The sequence below is a fragment of the Trifolium pratense genome, linkage group LG7 (assembly GCF_020283565.1).
Source record: "Trifolium pratense cultivar HEN17-A07 linkage group LG7, ARS_RC_1.1, whole genome shotgun sequence".
Classification (NCBI taxonomy): Eukaryota; Viridiplantae; Streptophyta; class Magnoliopsida; order Fabales; family Fabaceae; genus Trifolium; species Trifolium pratense.
In genome coordinates, this window is record NC_060065.1 from 8,371,412 (window position 1) to 8,394,683 (window position 23,272).

The 23,272-nt window shown below is 34.3% G+C and overlaps 1 protein-coding gene across 20 annotated transcripts; it reads right to left on the reverse strand.

Moving 5' to 3' along the window:
• Positions 1 to 2,745: 2,745 nt before the first annotated feature.
• Positions 2,746 to 19,898, reverse strand: LOC123897764 (SCF E3 ubiquitin ligase complex F-box protein grrA-like). 20 transcript variants are annotated; one of them, XM_045948520.1, is made up of 7 exons: positions 18,011 to 19,898; positions 17,732 to 17,817; positions 16,679 to 16,805; positions 11,630 to 11,882; positions 9,882 to 10,675; positions 9,600 to 9,750; positions 2,746 to 8,256 (listed from the first exon to the last, which is right to left on the reverse strand). In XM_045948520.1, exon 1 carries the CDS (start codon positions 19,796 to 19,798, stop codon positions 18,017 to 18,019), a length of 1,782 nt encoding a protein of 593 aa, XP_045804476.1. In that variant the 5' UTR covers positions 19,799 to 19,898; the 3' UTR covers positions 2,746 to 8,256; positions 9,600 to 9,750; positions 9,882 to 10,675; positions 11,630 to 11,882; positions 16,679 to 16,805; positions 17,732 to 17,817; positions 18,011 to 18,016. The 20 variants fall into 20 exon arrangements, with proteins under 20 accessions (XP_045804476.1, XP_045804481.1, XP_045804492.1 ...); XM_045948525.1 differs by lacking the exon at positions 17,732 to 17,817; XM_045948536.1 differs by having other exon boundaries at positions 9,600 to 11,705; positions 11,827 to 11,882; positions 16,723 to 16,805.
• Between the last annotated feature and the right edge of the window lie 3,374 nt (positions 19,899 to 23,272).

Consider the following 23,272-nt stretch of genomic DNA (forward strand, 5'->3'; position numbering starts at 1 on the left):
AATGGTAAAACATGTGCAAGGAATCCAATGGAAAATTGGAAATCAATTTTGCCCATAACTCTCTTCTTTAATGGTAAAAAGATAAAGATTTTTTTTGTCATCCCGTGAACTTCCTTCGATTTTAAATATAAGTAAAAATTAAATCAATAAAAATTAATATATTTAGTTTAAATTGGCCAATTCTAATATGACCAAGTCTTCCAAGTTGTGCATGGTGCACAAGTGGCAACTTATATTATAACGAATACGAATACGAATTTTACAAAATCCACCGCTCGATTGATAGTTTATATCATATAGATCATCTATAAAAATTTTGAAATTTTTTGAAAATCATTTGATATGATTGAGACCCATCAAAATTAATGGTATTCAATAAAAACCCATAAATCGTTAATTTCGATGAGTCTCAATAACATAGAAAATGATTTTCAAAAAATTTCAAAATTTTTATAGATGATCTATATGATATAAACTTTCAATCCAACGGTGAATTTTGTAAAATTCGTATTCGTTATAATATAAATCGCCCACTTGGACACCATGCACAACTTGGAGGACTAGTTCATGTTAGAGAAAGCCTAAACTCATAACTTTTATTGAACCAATTTTTACTAATATTTAAGAGTGGAATAGCAGCAAGAAACAAAGTTATAAAAAGTCAAGCATTAAAATTACATACTATACCTACATAGTAATAACTGTAAAGTCAATATTGGTTTTATACAGTATATTGATTGGTATAATTTAGTTTATTCCTTTTATTTTGAGTGCATAAAAGGTCATTGATCATCCTTGTTTGTGTAGGACAAAAAAGATATGAACCTAATTAAATTGTGAATGACAATGCATGTCATTGTCTCTTTGTTAATTCAGTGGATCTGAACTGCTAATAATGAGATTCAGCTGTTTTGGTTTGTCCTCAAACTATTCAACATTCTTTATGTAAACAATCATGTAAATGGGAAAATGTTTACCACTACACAGCTGCAAAGTGCAAACCACTACAGCCGCCAATCTTGGATCATATATGTCATGTGATGATGGTAAAATTAGAATTCTTTGGACTTATTGCTATTTTTCTTAATTTTATTTATTCTAACTTAGTTAGAATTGTGTAAAGATTGAATTGGTTAACCCATGAGATAATAATTACTTTTAGTAAGAGAATTTCGAAAATATACTTGAAAGGTTGTAATAATTAATTTGAAACAGTGTTTTAGTTTTAGAACCTTTTGAGAATAAGGGTAAATCGTAACATTGTTTCATATTGACATTGCATGATGTCCTTCAAAGATTAGCAAGAAACAATGCAAGGTTCAAGGATAGAAGGCCTAACCGGAAATCTTCTATGTCTTGGGTTGCTGCAAATGTAGTTTTAGCAGGTAATCATACCAAAACCCTTTCTTCTTGTACCATTTCTGATTTTTCTATGCTCAAAGCATTCATGGTAACCATACATCCTACAAAGCCTATGAACTTGAAGGAGGTTATTTGGCAGCCACCTCCCCCTCAGTGGATTAAATGCAATACTGATGGTGCTTCAACACCTACGGCATCTGCGTGTGGAGGAATTTTTAGAAATAGCAATGCAGAGTTCTTGTGCGCGTTTGCTTCTAAAACAGACATGGCCTCTGCTTTCAGTGCAGAGCTTTGTGGTTTTATGACTGCAATTGAAATTGCATATGCTAGAGGATGGAGAAATATATGGATTGAGTCAGATTCAATGCTTGTAGTGAATGCCTACAAATCCTCAAATCTGGTGCCTTGGTCTTTAAGTAATCGTTGGTTCAACTGTATTAAGCTTGCAGGTCACATGAACATTATTGTATCTCATATTTTTAGAGAGGGTAACCATTGTGCAGATAGATTGGCTAATGTTGGTCTTAATTTAGATAGGCTCACCTTGTGGAATGATATCCCTTTTGTTATTAAAGATAGCTTTGAATCTAACGGGCTTGGTAAACCCTTCTATAGGGTTGTACTTAGTTAGGGAGGTTTTGGTCTAGTCCCCCTCCTTTTTTTTTGTATCTCTATCCTCATCTATCTATTTATATATCTTTTGAGGCAGTAGCACTTTGCTACTCCTCTTTTTTTTTTAAAAAAAAAAAAAAGAAAATGTCCTTCAAAGATTAATTCCTTTTATCAAATGGTATGAGTTTCTCTATAAATAGAGATACTCATGAGACAAAAAAAAATAAAAAAAATCAAAGAATCATATTCACGTGAGTAAATTCTGTCTAAAATATTTCTATGTCATTTGTTCATTTCTCTAGTGCACAAGAGTCGTTGAGAAAACTTTGTTCCGTAAACTATCATTGATCGATATGCAATTCATATGAGTGTGCAATTCATATCATGGTTTCTAAAGTATCACGAAGGAGATTCACGGATTAACTCATTTGCATTTGGTTTGCATAAACAGGTGGGAGCAAATCGAACCTAATGCTTGGTTTGCATAAAATCACTTGTTACTCTAACCCTTATTTTACTCATTCTTACTTTATCTCATCGTAATCATATTAATTGAATGCCACTAGTCCTAAGAGTTTGAAAAGCAATAGATAATAGTATTACTCTTCTGGTTCTTAATTTTAATTTGTAAAATAAAGTTTATTTTTTAGATATATTAAGTAACTAATGTATTTAAAAAGTAAATTTTATTTTATATTAAGAATCAGAGGTAGTATCGAAGATACTCCTATGGTCAATATAGACAATGAAAAAAAAAAGTAAAATGTTTCACCAATTTTCCTAAGACATCAGGTTCCTAAAACAACTAAACGCGCGGTCGAAACTCCCGCTATAGCAACATTATAGAACTGCATGATTTGCTCATGACACACATCAAAGACAGTGAACTCCTCCTTTGCATCAATCCTCAAAGTTGCAAGACCGTCCGCCCAAAAATTGTCTTTGCGATTAACATGTCTCATTTTGATTTCCCAATTAAGTTGCAACATCTGTCGAATTTTTTTAACGAGACGACAACTAAACATAGTACCACCTCCCGTATTAGTAATGCATAGAATAACTGCTTCCAAATCAACACAAAACTCAATATTACTTAATCCTCCAGCTCTCGCCAGTCTCAAACTTTCCAAAATACCCCACAACTCGGCTATGAAGCATTGCAAATACCAATATTTTTAGAGAATCCACCAAGCCATTCACCATCAGTTTCGTGTATCAGACCTATACTTACTTGCCCCGTCAGTGTTAAGCATGACCCAACCGTCGAAGGAGGAATCCACCATACCTGAACCTGACATCTACTTCTGTTATGTAAGATAGCATAATTTTTTACAGCTTGCCAATATTCTTGATAATGTTGTCAACTTCGGTACTGCAATTTAGATTGAGCTCAATCCATTGATGCAAATTACTATTGAAAAAACCAGTCCTTAAATTCATAGGCACATGCATCCAAAGAACCATTGCCAAAGGGAAATCTCTCATCACATGTAGAATAGCTTCAACCTGTAGCGCACACATTTGTGACAGTAAAGTTCTCCTAATTTCATTCTATGCTTCAATTATTTTTTTTTCACCGTAAATGGCTTATCTCATTTCATTCAATATAATATCAGAAATACATGTTGAAATAATATCAATAAAATTATGGAAACTAGCTAGAGATCTAGCCATCCGAGCAAGCCTATGGGCGACTTCATTCGCTTGTCTCCTAATGAACCTTACATGAGAGTTCACAAGATTTGTAGCTAGAATAGTCCTTCAATCTCCTAAGATATCGCCAAGATCATAGTTGTCAATTCTGCTACTGTGGAGACCGTCTACTACTCCTTTATGATCCATTTCAAAATCCATGTCTCTTATTTGCAATTCATCCACCCACCTCAAAGCTCTCATCAAGAATCCATTCGATTCTTGCATTCATAAAACTTCCATGAGCATCTCTTATGCACATACCAATTCCTACCTTGTTGCTATATAGGAGAGAAAGAAGCATCAATGTTGCATTTGTACCTTCTGGGACTAGGTTTCACCCAATGCATTTGCTGAGGTGCTGATTGTTGATTACTTACGTGAGAACGGATGTGTTGTGCTTGACGCCAACTTGTTATTAAATGCCGAGCTCGTTCACACACAATCCGGTTTGAGTCCGTAACATTGTCCCACACTTGATTATTTCGACGTTTCCAAATACTCCAGACCATAACACTAAACAACTCTTAATGTTACTGTTCATGTTCAAGCCTGCACTGATATGGTTCAATAAACCTGCTTGCTGCCAAAAGTCAATACTGTGCGGACATAAGAACAACACATGTAAACTATCTTCTACCCTGTCATTACAAATTGCACAATGCAAAGGACATTGCACGCCACGGCTGTTCAGTCTATCTCGCATAGTTAATACATTTCAGCCTATCCTCCACAGAAGGCTCTTCACTTTTGGTGGAATTTTAGCTTGCCAAATAATGTTCCAATTACATACGATACCAATTTTGTGCTGACTGCCATCATTATTCACGCAATACTTATAAGCGTGGTGCACCGAGTAAATGCCATTATGTTCAAATTTCCAAACTAATCTATCAACATGCACAGATTCAAAGAGGGGAGTATTTATAATTTGTCTATCAGTGCTGCTATTAAATATGCTACTGAATACTGATCTTATCCATGTCCCATGCCTTTGAATTTGTCATCAAAATATCTTTCACCTTCATAATGTTGCCAAGCATCTGCGTGTTTGGTGGAGTAGTAATGGACAAGCCTTTATTAATCCAATTTTGTTCCCAGATATTGATCTTTTCTCCTGTTCCAATGCTCCACTTGCAGCCTCCTTGGACAATAAACTTAGAGTTCCAAATACTCCTCCAAACATAACTTGGATTATTTCCAATATTTGCCTCAACAAAATCACAATTAGGAATAAGAAAAATACTCATTACATAAGTCGGGATGGATTGCAAGATCGATTTTATCATCACTTCTCTGCCGGCTTGAGAAAGATGTCTGCTACTCCAAGAGTTAATTTTTTTTCTCCATATTCTATCCTTTATGCATTTAAATGTAGCTTTTTTTCTCCTTCCTATCATAGATATTTACCAGTTCCGAGCACTTGAGTGTCACCGAGTTGATTTGCAATAGCTTCACGTACCTGTGCTGGGACATTTCTACTACAATAAAATTCTGACTTTTGGAGATTGATAGCTTGACCAGAAGCTGATTCATAAACAGAGAGAATGTTCTTTAGAGCATTCGCCCCGGTTACCGTTGCTTTGAAGAACAAAAAGCAATCATCTGCAAACATGAGATGGGAAATTATCGGAGCATTCCTACAAATCTTGACACCATGTAACTCCCCTCTATATTCCGCCTGTTTGATGAGCGCTGACAGTCCTTCTGCACGGATGATGAACAAATACGGTGAAAGCGGATCGCCTTGCCGTAATCCTCTACAGGGAACAATGGCCCAACCATATGGCCATTGACATTAATAGAGTAATCCACCGTTTCGACACATAGCATGATCCAATCAATCCACTTCTGAGAGAAACCCATTTTTATCATGTCTTTCAAGAAATCCCAATCCATGTGATCATAGGCCTTGCTAATGTCCAGTTTGAGAGCTGCTTCCCCCTTCTTACCTCTGGTTTTGGATTTCATGAAGTGAATGATTTCAATAGTTGTCATTGCGTTATCAAGGATAGATCTTCCAGAGACAAAAGGGGATTGATTGTGTGAGATGCACTTATCAAGCACTAGCTTGAGCCTATTTGCAAGAACTTTTGTAACAGTTTTCTAAAGAACATTGCACAGCGCGATTGGTCTCTAATCTTTCATTGTTTTTTGAGAATCACCTTTTGGAATAAGTGCAATATTTGTGGAATTTAGGTTCGGGGGGAAAAGAACCACATTCTAACCAAGAACAACCAGATTTGAAGATGTCATGACCACAAAGGTCCCAAAAATGTTGATAAAAGCCAGGATTGAAACCGTCGGGACCTGAACATTTATCTGCTTCCATCGAAAAAATAGCTTCCTTAAATTCAGCCATAGTAAAAGGGGCAGTGAGAGCATTGTTATCCTCCAGAGTCCAGAGTGATACTTGAATTAACCGCGTTGAGGACCATCTTGCATTCCCCCTTTGTTGCTGGAATAAATTCATGAAATAGTCTTTAGCTATCAATTTCATTCCTTCGGGAGAGTTACAGACATTGCCATGTGAGTCCTCTAATTGCACAATCTGATTCTTTTTCCTTGTTGTTGCATTAGCATGAAAGAACTGTGTATTGAGATCACCATTGCGATACCAAAAGGTTTTATCTCGTTGTTTCCAGAAGAGATCGTCCTTGACGAGTAGAAAATCAAGCTTCTTACGAATTTCATTGTAATAATGAAAATTGGTTTCGTCAACATTTCTATGCTTCAATTGATTAATTAATAATTTGCCATGACACTTTAACCAAATGAAGCACCTTACTCTTTGATGACTTTCTTCCTTCCACACATTCCTTCCACACATGCTTCCAATTAACATGCATACTCTCATTATCTACATCAGATTGTAGTAATTGATAAGCACTTGCGACAGTAAAATTGTCATTACCAGTCCCTGGCCACATACACCGATCCTCACCTAACTCAACGCTTGCCGGAAGGACAGCCCAGATCCGAAGTTGCACATCATCAGGAAGCCATTCAATTCGCTCTTCATTCAAATTACCATTCACCTCCACCAAGTCTGCCACTCTAGCGTGCTGTAAATAATGCATATATTCTCCAAGCCAACAACTTTCCCATGCATGTACATCACCAATAGACCAATATTGATATCTTTCAAATTTTGACCATAACTTCACCAATGCTTTCCAAAGAGCTGAATCACCAACTTTCGTAATCACCTCGTCTGTTGTCACATTACCCCTATCATACTTTCCACGCAGAAACAAACACCAAAGTGAGTTCTTCCCGGATCAGAGCTCCCAACCCAACTTCATAAGACACACAGTGTTCATATCAGCAAGATTCCTTAAGCCTACCTAAACCACCTACATTTTTAGGTTGAGTCATTGTATTCCAATTAACTGCATGAAATTTTCTTTTACCTTCCTCATCACCCCAAATAAATCCCCTCAGAATCTTTTGAATATCATTTGGACATGCTTTTGGAATTACTGCAGACATCATAGGAAACACCGGAATAGCTTCAATAACGGATTTAGCAAGTGTAATTCTACCTGCAAAAGACAACTGCTTTACCTTCCAAGCAACGAGTTTGGAACAAACTTGATCAATAAGGTACTGAAACTCTGCACACGCTTAAGTGATCGCCCTATCAAAGGTACCCCCAATTACTTACCCATGTCCATCATCTCCGGGAATCCAGAAATTTAAATAAGACACGTGTTCTTCTATCCACATTCTTTGAGACTATTATCCCACAATTTAGACACAACTACCCATTCACACAAGTTTGATAAGTATGATTTTTGCGACGAATTTCAATCATATCTGGTGTTACCACTTGTAGGCTTAAACTTGCTTTAGAACACACATTCCACAATATGGACAATATAATATGTGGAAATACATAGCTCCTCTATATTACAGCAGTGCACTAGTGTGCTACTGTTGAACAAAGCTTCTCTACATATATAAGAATATGGTAATACTCAAGTCTAAATAATGAAAAAAGCTTGAATTGCTGATCATCAGAGAATTTCATCTCATCAAGTTGAAGTAAACTACAAGCAATAGATTAAGCATCGTACACGGTACACCGAGATTCAGTTTTACCCGTCAATCACACACCATTGTTTTTTCTGATTTTCATAATAAGTAAAACATAAAAGATTAATCAGATTAAATTTTCATAATAAGTCTGCAAAAAAAAAAAAATTGACAGATGCATTGTCCATTATACAATGCTTTCCAAAAACAATAACCAAGACCATCCAACAATAACAAATAGGGTAATTCCTCATGTCCAGACCCAATTGGAAAAGTTAGCACTGACTAATGAGTACTTAACACATTTACAAGTAGATATTTACAGTTCAATTCCCATGCTATATGTGTATAGTAGTAACTAATGGTAGCTAGCATTACCATTAGGCCAAAAGGAAAAAACTGCTGAATTCCACCACTGCCAAGGTTAACAACAGTAAGCTGAAGATTACCACGGGGACTAGCAACAGCGGACATAAAGTTGTTGATTAAGTAAACGAGGATCGCCTGTCCAGTGAGAGGGAAGCAAACGATGACTTCAATCAATGTACATCACTGCATTTAATTTTTGTTTATCAAACATTTGCATTTAAATTTTGGATTTTGATTCTCTGCATTCACGTTTACAAGTAGATATATACAGTTCAATTCCCATGCTTTATAACTATGTCGTATGAGGTAAGAGCTAGCATTCATATTATTCAACAATACACCATAATTCTATACTCTGTCCTATATAACAAGCCCAACTCCCTCTCCTTCTCGTAACTAACTTCCCATATTAAACAGTTTTTTTAATGAAGCCTTGAATATGCATATACTAGTTTTAGTTAGTATTATCAGTCTATTTTAAGGTAACTATATACATAGCACTACGACCTTATTTATGCAGAAAATGCATGTATGCTGAAAGACACAAAATATGAAGGTTTAGGGTCTTGAAATTCTGAGCCATATTGCATCAACACCTATGGTTTTGTTAACTAACTATCCATATACTTCTATGATGATCTAAACCACTTGTCATTCTTGAAATGCTAATCCTTACAACCCCCTTTCAAAATCTAAAATCAACCTTAAATGTCATTAAGTACCAATTGTCATACGTCAAGTTTCATGTAATCAGTCAATTTACAAACAAGAATTCAAAGCATATTATAAAAGAGTCTCGTCATACAGAAACTGTTGTAATCATATTTATTTATGCACATATAATACTTGTTTGTGGTTACTTATAAGGCATAACACAAATCTTTGATGCAGAAAACCAAATCATGTAATCTCAATCAGGTTCATCACACATGCCTTTTACTCATGAATTCACATGTTGGCCATACTTGAATTTTGCCCTTTCAAATAGAGAATCAAGTCACACACAATCCTCGTTATGCAGAGAAAGGGATAGGAAACTAAATTGTTAGAAGATACAAGGTTAGAGTTATCTTTTCCTTTCTTCACTAGGTCTCATCTCATTCTACTTTTATAATTTTGCCAACAGTACCTACAAGAAACCTAATAAGTAAGCTAATCCAACACAAGCACACTCACTTAATCACTTTACATTTGCAAAATCACTTCATATTATAGTTGCAAAATTGCATTTAGGGACTAGGGTCATCAAAGCACAATAGATCTCGTTCATGCCGTTTTGTCTTTAAGGCAACAACTAGCTTTCACATTAGGCGTCATCCAAAATATTTGGGTCATCAAAACACTCGGGGCTCATTTGATATAGAGTAAAATAGAAGTTATTTTTATGTAAATAATACGGAACTCCATTATCATAACAAAGGAAAAAATTGTCTTTCAAAATATAAGGAAATTCAATAAAATGGAAAATCAAATACCAAAAAGAAACATAGAATGGCTAAACCGCTTCTTGTCAAAACCATACTTACAGTTATAGAAAAGGCAGCTGAAAGGATGACAACCAGCTATGAACTTCAATCCTACGTATGCTGGTGTTACCACTTGTATGCTAATCCTCAATGTCATCATTGTCCTTAACAAATAATTCAGGTCATGACAGAGAAAATAAATCTAGTACATCTGGTATGAGAAACAAAAAACTGGTTTTACAGAACTGTGGTAAGTAATTCAACCATGTTTAATAAAAAAGCTTGGAGAGTTCCATCTCATCAAGCTGAAGTAAACTACAAGCAACATATTGCACATCTTACCCCGAGACGAGGTTTTATAATTGTTTTCCTAGATTTTGCACCCCTTCAACAATCGCTGGTTATCTTTCAATCATATCTTGTGTTACCATTTGTAGGCTTAACAAGAACAATTTTTGCAACCATTATTCAAGAAAGATTAAACTTGCTTTAGCATATACACCTCTTTCTAAAATTTGAGAGATGAAACCCAAGCTAATAAAAGAATGTGAATTTTCTCAATAATTAGGCAATAAGGAGTAGTGTATAGCCTGGCCATAAGTCATAGCACAATTGCATGAACTGTCATACTAAAAATTGTCCAAAAGAAAGGTCATCATAACAAGTTTATATGCTGCACCACCTACATAATCAATTCATCAATTGCACTTTTTGTACCCACTTAATTATAAGAGATCATGTTCAGTAACTTAATCCAAGACTTGCATTTACGATTATCAGCACCAATCTAGTCCTATCTGATTGATATACCAACATCCGCCAAATTTTATCCGTCGATCACAAACCATCGTATTATCCGATTTTCATAATAAGTAAAACAAAAAAGATTAATCAGATTAAATTTAGCACTTAGTACTTAACACATTTACAAATAGATATTTACAGTTCAATTCCCATGCTATATGTGTAATTAATGGTAGCTAGCATTACCATTAGGCCAATAAGGAAAGAGCTGAATTCCAGTACTGCCAAGGTTAGTAGCAGTAAGCTGAAGATGACCAATGGTGACTAGCAACAGCGGACATAAAGTTGTTGATTAAGTAAACAAGGATAGCCTGTCCAATCCATGTACATTACTGCATTTAATTTTTGTTTATCAAACATTTGCATTTAAATTTTGGATTTTGATTCTCTACATTCACATTTACAAGTAGATATTTACAGTTCAATTCCCATGCTTTATAACTGTCATATGAGGTAAGAGCTAGCATTCGTATTGTTCAACGATGCCCCTAAAACTCTATCTTGTCCTAAATAACAAACTCAACTCCCTCTACTTCTCGTAATTAACTTTCCCCCACGCTCAAAATTTCGTCTTTGAATGACTCTACCTGGAAAGCACATCAGTATGCTAATCCAACACAAGCACACTCCACTTTGCATTTGCAAAATCATTTCATATTTTACATTGAAAGCACAATAGATACCATATTCATGCCTTACATGGAAATATAAAAAATAAAAAAATATTAAACAGTTTTTTTAATGAATGCCTCAAATATGCATATACTAGTTTTAGTTAGTATTATCGGTTTATTTTAAGGTAACTATATTTGCAGCAGCACTATGATCTTATTTGAGCAGAAAATGTTTGTATACTGAAGGACACAAAATCTGAAGGCTTACACGTCTTGAAATTTTAAACCATCTTGCAGCATCACCTATCACCTATGGTTTTGTTAACTAACTATCCATATACTAACTTCTATGATGATCTAAACCGCTTGTCGTTCTTGAAAATGATTCATTTTTAGTCTTATCAGAGCATAAAGCAATTAAAGTATCAGGTGCTAATCCTTACAACCCTCTTTCAAAATCCAAAATCAACCTTACATGTCATTAAGTACAGTTTACAAACAAGCATTCAAAGCATTATAAAAGAGTCTGGTCATACAACAACCATCATAATCATATTTATTTATGCACATATATCAATTGTTTGCGGTTACTTATTATAATGAGGCATACCAATTCTTTGATGCACAAAACCAAAGTATGTAATATCAATCATGTTCATCATTCACACATACCTTTTACTCATCATTTCACATGTTTGCCATGATACTTGTTTGTCCTTTCAAATAGAGAATCAAGTCACACACAATCCTGAATCCTCATTATGCAGAGAAAAGGAACGAAAACTAAATTGTTAGAAGATAGAAAGTTATCTTTCCCATTCTTCACTAGGTCTCATCTCATGCTACTTTTATAATTTTGATAACAGTACCTTTCAGCATCTTCTCTCCAAATACCAGTTGGCCCTTACAAGGACATATTATGTATCTACAGAGGAAAGTAATCAAGGATGAGAAAATTGGCAACCCATCATTGTTCCCAATAGGTTATCGACTATAAATCAGACGAGGCAAATACGATGCAATGAAAATTCCAAAAATGTGCAAAACTCCATTATCGTAATAAACAAAACAAAAAATGTCTTTGAAAACATTGGTGCCAAACATATTTGCTCAGTTAAGGTTCTTTTTTTCTTTTTTTATAAAAAAAGGTTCTCATTTTTTTCAAGCAGAAGATTGAATATTGTTGAATAATATAAAATGAAAAAACTGGTATCCCATCATGTTAACATATTGGAATGAAAGTTCTAAAATCAGTGTAGCAAACGAAAAGGTTAATCTTTCAAAATATTGGTACCAAGCAGGGTCTTGGGACTGCCTAAATGATCAAGTGCTTCAGTTCATCAATTGCAATCTATGTACCGCACTTATCGATTTTTCATAAAAGGTTTGCAGTCAAAAAATATGGACTGATGCAACCTCATTATGGTTTCCTCCATTGATCACAATGGAACATCCAAAGAGTTGGTTTGCATAATGCAATATATACCAGATAGATACTATTAGAAATAGTTCAGACTCCAAAGAGTTGGTTTATTTGTACTTTGCTTCACTTGACTTGTTCCTTCCTTAGAGAATTCCTTTGAAACCCTTGCCAGTAGGGTAATCCAACACAAGTCACAATCCATTTTGCATTTGCAAAATTGCATTTAGGGACTAAGGTCGTCAAAACAAAATAGATACCATCCAAGCCTTAAATTATGAATAAAATTTCATATTAAAATTGCATTTTAGGCAACAACTAGCTAGCTTTTGCATTAAGGCATCATCCAACGTTTTTGGGCTCATGTATATTTATCTTATTGTTGAAAGAGTGGGCTCATGTATACCACACCATCCTTCATAGATAATGAAAAATATATTTCATCTCGGCGACAATTTCACCATTAGGGTCATAAAAATATTCCATCTCAGGGACAATTTCACCATTAGGGTCATAAAAATATTTAATCTCAGCGACAATTTCACCATTAGGGTTTCCATGTCAGAGACAATTTCACCATTAGGGTCATAAAAATACTCCATCTCTCAGCAACAATTTCACCATTTTAGGGTCATAAAAATATTCGATTTCAGGGACAATTTCAACATTAGGGTCAAAAAATTATTCCATCTCAGCAACAATTTCACCATTAGGGTCATAAAAATATTCCATCTCAGCGACAATTTCACCATTAAGGTCATAAAAATATTCCATCTCAGGGACAATTTCACCATTAGGGTCATAAAAATATTCCATCTCAGGGACAATTTCCCCATTAGGGTCATAAAAACAACAAATTCATCATTAGGGTCATAAAAATATTCCATTTCAGGGACAATTTCAACATTAGGGTCATAAAAATATTCCATCTCAGCGACAATTTCACCATTAAGGTCATAAAAATATTCCATCTCAGGGACAATTTCACCATTAGGGTCATAAAAATATTCCATCTCAGGGACAATTTCACCATTAGGGTCATAAAAACAACAAATTCATCATTAGGGTCATAAAAATATTCCATCTTAGGGACAATTTCACCATTAGGGTCATAAAAATATTTCATCTCAGCGACAATTTCACCATTAGGGTCATAAAAATATTCCATCTCAGGGACAATTTCACCATTAGGGTCATAAAAACAACAAATTCATCATTAGGGTCATAAAAATATTCCATCTCAGGGACAATTTCACCATTAGGGTCAAAAAAACAACAAATTCATCATTACGGTCATAAAAATATTCCATCTCAGGGACAATTTCACCAATAGGGTCATACAAATATTCCGTCTCAGGGACAATTTCACCATTAGGGTCATAAAAATATTTATCTCAGCGACAATTTCACCATTAGGGTTTCCATCTCAGGGACAATTTCACCATTAGGGTCATAAAAATATTCCATCTCGGCAGTAATTTCATCAGTAGGGTCATAAAAATATTTCATCTATGCGACATTAGATACCATCCCTTAAATCATATGATTACAATTTCATATGAAAATTGCATTGAAGGCCAACATCCAACTTTTGCATTATGAATCAAAAGTTCAAAATGCAAATATGTTGGAATAAAAATTCCGAAAATGTGCAAAATTCCATTATGGTAGCAGCAAACAAAAAAATTGTCTTTCAAAATATATAGGGTCTTGGGACACAACATGTTTACTCAATTAAGGTTTTTTTCCATGCAGAAGATTGAATGTTCTTCAATTATCAAGAATGAAAAAAATCAGCATCGCAACATATGCATCTGAAAAAATTGTCTTTCAAAACATTGATGGAAAATAGGGTCTCGACACAGTACACATTTGTTCAATTTAAGGTTTTTTTATTTTTATTTCTCAGGCAGAAGATTGAATGTTCTTGAATATTCAAGAAAGAAAAAAAGCGTAAAAGATTATACCTTTTTTCTCAAGCAGAAGATTGAATATGTTCAAGAATGAGAAAGAATGGTAAAAGATTCAAACTTTTTTCTCAAGCAGAAGATTGAAATGTTCTTGAATATTCAAGAATGAGAAAAAGGGTAAAAGATTCTACATTTTTTTAAGCAGAAGATTGAATGAATAATGAAGAATTTGAAAAATAAGAAAATGAAACAAAAAAATTACCGTAAAAAACAAGAAAGAGTTTATATTTGAGTTTGTTGATGAAAACTCTTACGCTGCAAAAGATTGAAGGATCCAACATTGATTTATAAAAGTTTGATCAAGAAACAACAATGATGTTTCATTTTTTCTTGATGAATAAAGAACCGGAGGGACAATGAAACAAAGCAACACTGCGTAAAATATGTGTAACATAGAAAGAGTGAAGACGAGTGTTTATAGTCTAGGTTATGGGCTTTTAAAATGTATTGGACTAAGAGATTCGGCCAAATACCTAGTTAATCATGTTTTAGCTATTTTTATAAACAAAATAAAAGAAATTAAGGATTAAATTGAAATACATCAAGAATCCATTCAAGGTGCACAATACATTCAAACCTATATTTGCAAGTAATGAACTTCTCCACAAGCCACAAATGAGATTAAAGAAGAAACAAAACAGAATATGACGCATCAAATAGCACTTTGATAGTCAAAGGATGCAAAGTGTTGAGATCTATCTAGTGTGAGTAAAAAGTATCACATTGATTGGAAAAGTTGAGATTGAACAACATATAAGTGAAATGACCCATAAACCTAGGGGTGTACATGGGTTGGGCAAATCCGGTCGACCCAGTCAAACCCACCCAATCCAACCCAAAAAAGTGGGTTGGGTTGGGCAAGTGGGTGGATATGAATTTCAAAAATGAAAAACCGATTAAAAAAATCGGGTTTTGGGTAAAATCGGACCCAACCCAAAAAACCCACTAACCCACTAGTGCTATGTTTCTTGAAATTTTTTTATGAAAATACTAAAGATTTTTTCATTTGATTATTAAATATTTTTATATTGAAAATGAGTTATACTATTTTTTACGAAAATAAAAAAGATTGAATAATTTTTATAAACAAATATGATAATTTTTCGCCTTATTTTTTAAAAATTTTAAAAAATTGAATAATTTTCATAAACAAATATAGTGATTCATGGTTTAGTCATTTAATATTAAAAAAAACAAAAAAAAAATCATTTGGATAACACGCTATCCAACCCGTAAATTAGTATATTTACACAAAAAAAATGGGTGATTATTTTTTATAGTGAAAAAAGTTACCCTATTTTTCAAGAAGATACATTGATTGAGTTATTTTTTATGAGAAAATATGATGATTCAACATTTAGATATTTAATAAAAAAAATAGAAAAATAATTTGGGTAACCCATAACCCAAATTTGGAGGGGAGGGGAGATACAATGTTTAGAATTTTATTACATTTCTAAAATTATCCTCAACTTTAAAATTTCAAAATTATCCTTATTAAAAAAATTAATATTAAGCTACATTGCTGCCTGACTCAATCTTGTATTCAGAGACGTAATTTAATTGATTTAGGTTATAATGGAGACCCTTTTACTTGAACAAATAGCCAAATCTGACCACTTTCACATTAAAACTAAACTTGATATATTTCTTAGCACTAATGAATGGAATAATATGTTCCCCAATAACTATGTTAATCATCTCAATAGATATGCCTCTGATCAATAGCCTATTATGCGTGATTTTTTTTTCTACTTTTCCTAACAAACTGAAAAAAAGCCAAACTTAAAAGATTTGAACAAATCTGGCTTAAAAAAAATGATGTGTGGCAGGCTGGTCAAAGAAGCTTGGGCTAATCACAACAGCCTAGAAGCCCATCAGAAAGTCCAACTCTTCCTGGATAAACTTCACAGTTGGGGTGCATAAAACTTTTGGTAATATTCCCAGCAAAATTAAGGAAATTCAGAGAAAACTTAGTAAGCTTCATGCTATAACATTCCATAATAAAATAAATAGATATATTATTTAAGTTTTTTTTTTTTGAAACAAAATAGATTATTTAAGTTGATAGTAGAACAAATGTTAATTAATTGAATCAATTAATTAATTAGTTAAGTGTAATGGAGATGTGGTAAGTGGAACTTAAAAAATAAAATAAAAAGAACCACTGAGTAGAACAAGGAGCTTCTCATGCCAAAAGGAAGAATGCATAATGGACAGCAAACTTGGTCACTACATTTATCTTTTTTTTGAAAAAGGGTCACTACATTTATCTAACCTTGGGAAATGAAATTGATACATATATGCTGCGAGTGAATAGTTTAGCGGTACCTCTTGCTTCCTTATTTTCAAAGAAGAAGATCCCTTAGTGGTACCTCTTGCTTCCTTATTTTCAAAGAAGAAGATCCCTGAAGCACATTCATGTTCAAACCATAAGTAGGTACAAGACCTGTCTATCCTGAAAATAAGAGGAAACAATTAATTAATTGTCAAAGATATACAAGTAGACAACCATGTCTAAGATATCTACCAGAAGCAACTACGGAATATCATTCTATAGTTGGAATGTCATTTGAGCGAATGTGGTTATTGAAACATAACACTGTGAACTCAAAAACAAAATTTCAATTTCAGCTACAAAAAAGTTATGCACAAGGAAGCAAATTAGCACAAGTAGCTATCCTGATTATTTATACAAAAAAAAGGGGTGGGTTGTTGCTTTCCTTAAATCGACTCGAACACTTACTAAATAGTAAATGACAACTTTTCATCTAAAAGATGATTAGTTCGCTTTGCCGACACAATTCGAATAGGTTCTGGTTCAATGACAGTGGCCAAGTTTTAATTTCTAACACAAAGGATTGAGTCTTATATGTATTTTAATGCTAGAATAACAATGTAAACAAAAGCGGGCAATATATGGTGACAGAAAATGTTAGTGGTTGGTACTGTTGCAGAGGATGAATGTGTTTATGTGTAGATTATACAAGATTTCCTTCCTTGTACTTTTTGAATTACTCTGATGAAAATTGACGCTCACATACATGTATACAAAATTTGAAAAATCTATCACTGGCACTGCTTATAGGATAAAAGGGTGGGGAAAGAACACAGAGAGGCGATGCAAAAAGACAATCATTCCATGGTGGAATAATTGTGAAAATTGTAAAGGCTGACGAATTAAGATTTATCTAGATGACCGATCTGTATAAAACATGTACAAATGCACTTTTTTAAGCAAGGGTTATATTCTGTCAAAAAAAGAAAAAGAAAAGAATAATAATAAAAAAGAAAGACTTATTTAAAATATGGATAACCTACTGAGATTCAATCAATTTTTTAGTTTTTAACAATAGCTCACGAGTCAGAGGGAAACTCACTCACCGGCTCTAGCAAGTCAAATTATTCTGAATGCTGAGATTGTCATCCATAGATTTGTGTTGAGACCAAACAATGTGTTGAAAATGACACTGAAATCAAACAGCACCATTGTTTTTATAGTAAAACATAGAGAGTATAGCCAGCTTGAAGTGAAAGGAAAAGATGACTTCATGTGACATATATATAGAAGTAGTAGTTCATATTTTCTTTGTATCTAAGAAAAGTAACATATGAAACATAAAAATAGAAATAAAAAAGCTTAAGCTCAAACAGAGCACTTACAGAATACTAGAAAACAAGACATCGCTCAAAGAGGAGTTTCCTATCACAGTCGCGGGGATGAAAATGAGGGGGAGCAATTATTTTTCTCAATGATGGCCTAGTAAATATCATCCAGGAAACAATATCAGTAGACACTTTATGACAATGTTGCAAATTAATCTCTCTGAGGTGTGTGCAGTTCTCTACGGCCAGCTGCACTCCCTTCTCTGTGACATTGTGACAATGTTCTAGGTCTAGTTGCAAAAGCTGAGGGCAACTCTTTGAGATCTGATACAGTCCTTCATCATCAATTCTCGAGTGCAACAAGTTCAGCACCTCCAGATTGGAAGCTTCAAAGTTGATGGAACATAGCTTAGCGTGTGGGAAGCAGGCAAACTTCAAATGTCTGATCTTAGGACATCTCTTTAACAGTGCAGCAATACGATGTTGAAATATGTGATGGCAAAAGCTCAAATCAATAAGTTGCATATTAGGAAACATGAAACCAAAGTTGTTGATGTGATGGTCTTGCAAATGTGAATTGTAAGCCAAATGGAGGGACTTGACTTGAGGGTATACAAGCAAATCCACCATGGACGGTGTTGGACCGAGTCCAATATCTGTTGACTCCATTCTGATCTCTGAGAGCAAAGGACAGTTGGTAAGGAGTGCAAAGAAGGATGAATTGGTGAGCTTCTCACAGCCGCTGACATTAATAGACACCAAAACTGGAAGGAATGCACAGAGCTGGTTGAAAAGCTTATCATTCAAAAAGTTTGCACGTTGAAGATCTAGATGCTGCAGAGATGGACACTTGGACAAGAGATGAGAGATACCGGAATAGGTATAGTTGTAAGAATCTTGGAGGACAAGTTTGGTCAAAGGAAGGGCTTCGAGTGCTATAGCCTTAAGCATCAAATCAGTAATGCAGGAAAAGGAGAAATCAAGACAAGTTAAGCGCTTCAAACTGGTGAGTGAATCAATGAAGTAGGAGTCAACGTTTTCAAGTTCAAGTCCTTCCTTAAAGTTGGTAACAGAGATAGAATTCAAAGTGGGTCTGTGGTGGATTGCTTCGGCAATACCAGCATGTGTTATGAAAGGGCATCGTGATATAAGCACCTCTTGGAGAAACTCACAGTTGATACATAGTTGAAGAAACGATGAATTATTAATGTAGAAATTACCAGATAGATTAACACTGCCAAGAAGTTTAAGCTTTTGAGGGAGAAGATTCATGGCATTGTTATAATCGCCGTCAACGACCGACATTGATATTCCTTCGCTTCCTCCAGGGAAACTGAGATCCAAATGTTGGAGAAACGGAAAGGAATCTGCGATGAAGGTTATATCAGTAAATTTGAGAAAAGTAATATTGGAACAAATAAGAGAGGTCAATCTGAAATTAGGGTTTTTGTTGAGAATAGATCGTAACCCTAATATGGGGAAGGTTTGGTGGTTAGAGAGGTTGAGGGATGTGAGACGGGAAACAGAACTGGGAGGGATTCGAGAAAGTAGTGCGTTGATGTCACCGCCGCGGAAGGCCGAGAGATCGAGGGAGGTGAGGTTTGTGAACCTGTGGAAGAGGCGAGAGATGGGTGATGATGATGGATTTGAGATTAATTTAATGGAATTCACAAAAGTGCTGCTGATGGATAGTAGTTGTTTTGATACCATGGATAGTGTCTCTAAACAATGATTACTCTCCTCCACGTTATCAATCTCGAGTTTAGATATCACCAATTCCCAGCAATCGTTAGTTAAACCATCACCTGCCATTCTTTTTCTGCTTGATGTTGATGATGATGCCATAGGATAGGAGCCACTCTGTCTTCTTCCAGATCCTATCGATCGTTATTGATTTCTATATTTTCTATCTATTCTTTGCCGAGGGTTGCTTTTTTCCTTTTTCTTTTTTTAATTATAAGAACATATATATATATATATATATATATATATATATATATATATATATAGCTTTCATTTGAACAACAATAACCTAACTTTTCGTAAAAAAAAAAAACCTTAACTTTCTCTATTCAAGTCCTATATCTTTTAGGGTCATGCTAACTAGTGCCCCCGGGGTACTAGTTAAGGATACAAATAAAACAATTTTTGCATTGGAAATGACACTTTTTATACTTTACAAATATTGACTACACAAGTTTCAATGTAATTTTACTATAATTAGTATCCTTAACTAGTGCCCCGGGGGCACTAGTTAGCATTTTCCTATCTTTTATCTTTGTCAAACAAAAAAAATAGAGTATATTGCGATTTTGTCTAATAAAAAAAATTATTAATTTATTATATTATTATATCGAAAAAGCAAGATAAAGTGTATGATGTCGCGGAAAACATATTAATTCCTCACACACACCTAGTGCATGAGGTGTGTGTGAAGGATGGAGGTGCGGTTATTGTTGGGCCAGATATTGTTTAAGCGCCTGTCTAGATTTTTTGGGGTATGAATAGTAGAGTGGATGCAAGGAGTGAGAGTTTGGATTGTGTTGGGCTGTGTTTTGAAGACCCATAAAACGGGGTGTATGTGAAAGAGCGAGGTGTGGCAGCTAATAGAGGTGACCACGCTTCTAATGCATTTTTACCTAAGGGGTATGATTTATTTGACACTGAGTCAATGTGAAGGTGGGGCAAGGGGGCATATGTAAGTACTTGGTCTCTCTAAAGATATTTATGATGGATCTTTTAATTCTGAATGTGCTTCAATATTCAAGATAACTGCAGAAGATTCAGTAATTACAGGTTCTGATGTAGTTGCATGTTCTGAGTTCCTTTGTAAAATTCTGAAAAAGTCTCAACTAGCTCTGACATTTTGTCAAGCTCTTTGTCATCAAATTTGACATGCATAGACTCTTCAACTGTATGAGATTTAGAGTTATATAGTCTGTATGCTTTTGAACGTTCAGCATATCCAATAAAGATACACTTATAGGCTTTAACATCAAATTTCTTTAGATGAACCTTATTGTTTAGAACATAACAAGTACATCCAAACTGATGAAAATAAGAAATATTAGGTTTTATACCTTTGAAAAGTTCATATGATGTTTTGTTCAAAATAGGTCTGATATAGATTCTATTTTGTACATAACATGCAGTGTTTACAGTTTCTGCCCACAAAAATTTTGCAATTTTGGTTTCATGCATCATGGTTCTAGCCATTTCTCAATTTTGGTCCCCCCCGTCAATTTTGACATCAAATATTGACGATGTGAAAGTGTAATGATGATATGGCAAGGAGACATTATGCATAGTGTTGACGTGCGCCGATGAATCATCAAATATGTAGAGCTTATGTGGCATTTGGAAATATTGCAGGTGAAAAATGGGCTGCAAAAGACAATGTCGAGCCCGACCCTGTACGAACTGTCGGGCTTTCAGGTCAGCCCTTTTTTTTTCAACTCTTAGTGCTCGAAGTATTTTTCTACACTATGCATACCAAAAAGGGCAAATCAACAACATACATAAAAAAGGGCATATCAATAGAGGAACAAAGAAAAACATACAAAAAACAAATCAACGATTCATGTTTAAGTTCACACATAAATTCAACGGTTACTCATATTTAAGTTAGAAAAACAAAGAAATACAGTTGAGGAAAGTAACTTACGAGAACAAAGAAAAAGAGAGAGAGAGAGAGAGAGAGAGAGAGAGAGAGAGAGAGAGAGAGAGAGAGAGAGAGAGGGAGGGAGGACGGACAGACAAAGACAAGTCACGCGGATGACTAGTGCCGGACGGAGGCGGAGTCACGGTCTGCTTAGGGTTTTTCGTTTTCCTTTCTCACTTTCTATTTAGCTTTCTTCTCTTACCCTTGTTGCTTGAGTTGTGTTTGTGTGGACTTAATATGTATTGAATTGACCCAATTGAAAATAGAAAAATAAATCAACAACTGTATTGCTTTGCTTCACTTACTCATATTATTTTTTTATTATAATTTATTCGAGTTGCGGAAAGCTCGTGGCCCATTCGGACTAGCCCATATTTTAAACGAACTTTATCAAACTGGGCTAAAAAGTCCGGGAAAAATCCGAGCTGCAAATTTTAAGGCCCAAACCCTAAAAATTCGATTATTCGAACTAGCCCATTTCAATAGCTCGCTTTAATAGATACTTTGCAGTCACACAAAATGTAAGCTTGCCACTCAACCATCGATCTATTTAAATACTTTGTCAAAAATTTATAAACACTAAAACATTTGCAAAAATGTAAAAGGAACATATTTACAGACGCACTACAAAACTAAATGTAAAAGGAACATATTTAGAGGAAACTGTGTCAACATATCATCTTTAGTGGAGCAAATTGTTTATTTTTATTGGTTTTGGTTTATAGGCCGAACAGGGAACAATGTTAATTTAGTTTTCTCTGAATGGCGTAATAATTTTTTAGATTGTTTTCAAGTTTCAACGCATCTAAAGTGATCTATTCTGAATTGTAAGATTTGAGTACCCCTTGTACTCCTTATAATTTATTTTTTGCTTATAAAAAAAAATGTAAAAGGAACTATGAATGACTACTTCCTTCGGAAAATATATATAATTACTCTCCAAAATTTTTAAAACTTGGGTCCTTTGTGATTTTTTTTTAGACTATGTGATTTTTTAGACTATGTGATTTTTTTTTTTTATTACACTATGTGATGTGTAGTATTTGATAAAAAATAAATAAATTGGTTTTACCAAAACCAGCCGAATTGCAAATGATCGCATTGGAGATTTTATTTTGAAACATCTCAGAGTAAAAATGATTAAAGCAAGGATAGTGTGCAAGGTTTTTTTTTCCTTTCAGAAATGGTTTATAATTAAGTGTTGCAAGAATAGGACTAAAACAAAATTGTCATAGAAATTAATAGCTGTTGCAACCTTCAATTTAATTTAAAAAAAGAAGAAAAAAGAAACTTATACTATGCACGTATGAAACATCTTATGATAATTCATTCATATGGCATTTTCAGATAATAACAAGGAAGTAGTAGCAGCAAATTAAATTGAACATAATAATACAAATTTATACTTAATTATCAATTAACACCAACCCTGTGGCCACCTATTTTTATGGTCCAATCTTGGAAGCCATGTGACCTTCTTTGAATTTGAACCCAAGGTAGTTGTTTTGATCTTCTCTTTTCGCGTAAACAACAACTTGAATATTACTAGATTTTTGACCCGTGCGATGCTTCTGTTGTATGATCTCTTGACACTACGACCATGTTTGAGATAGTACAAGTTATCGTAATCGGCCGGAAAAATCTCGTCGCGAGTTTGG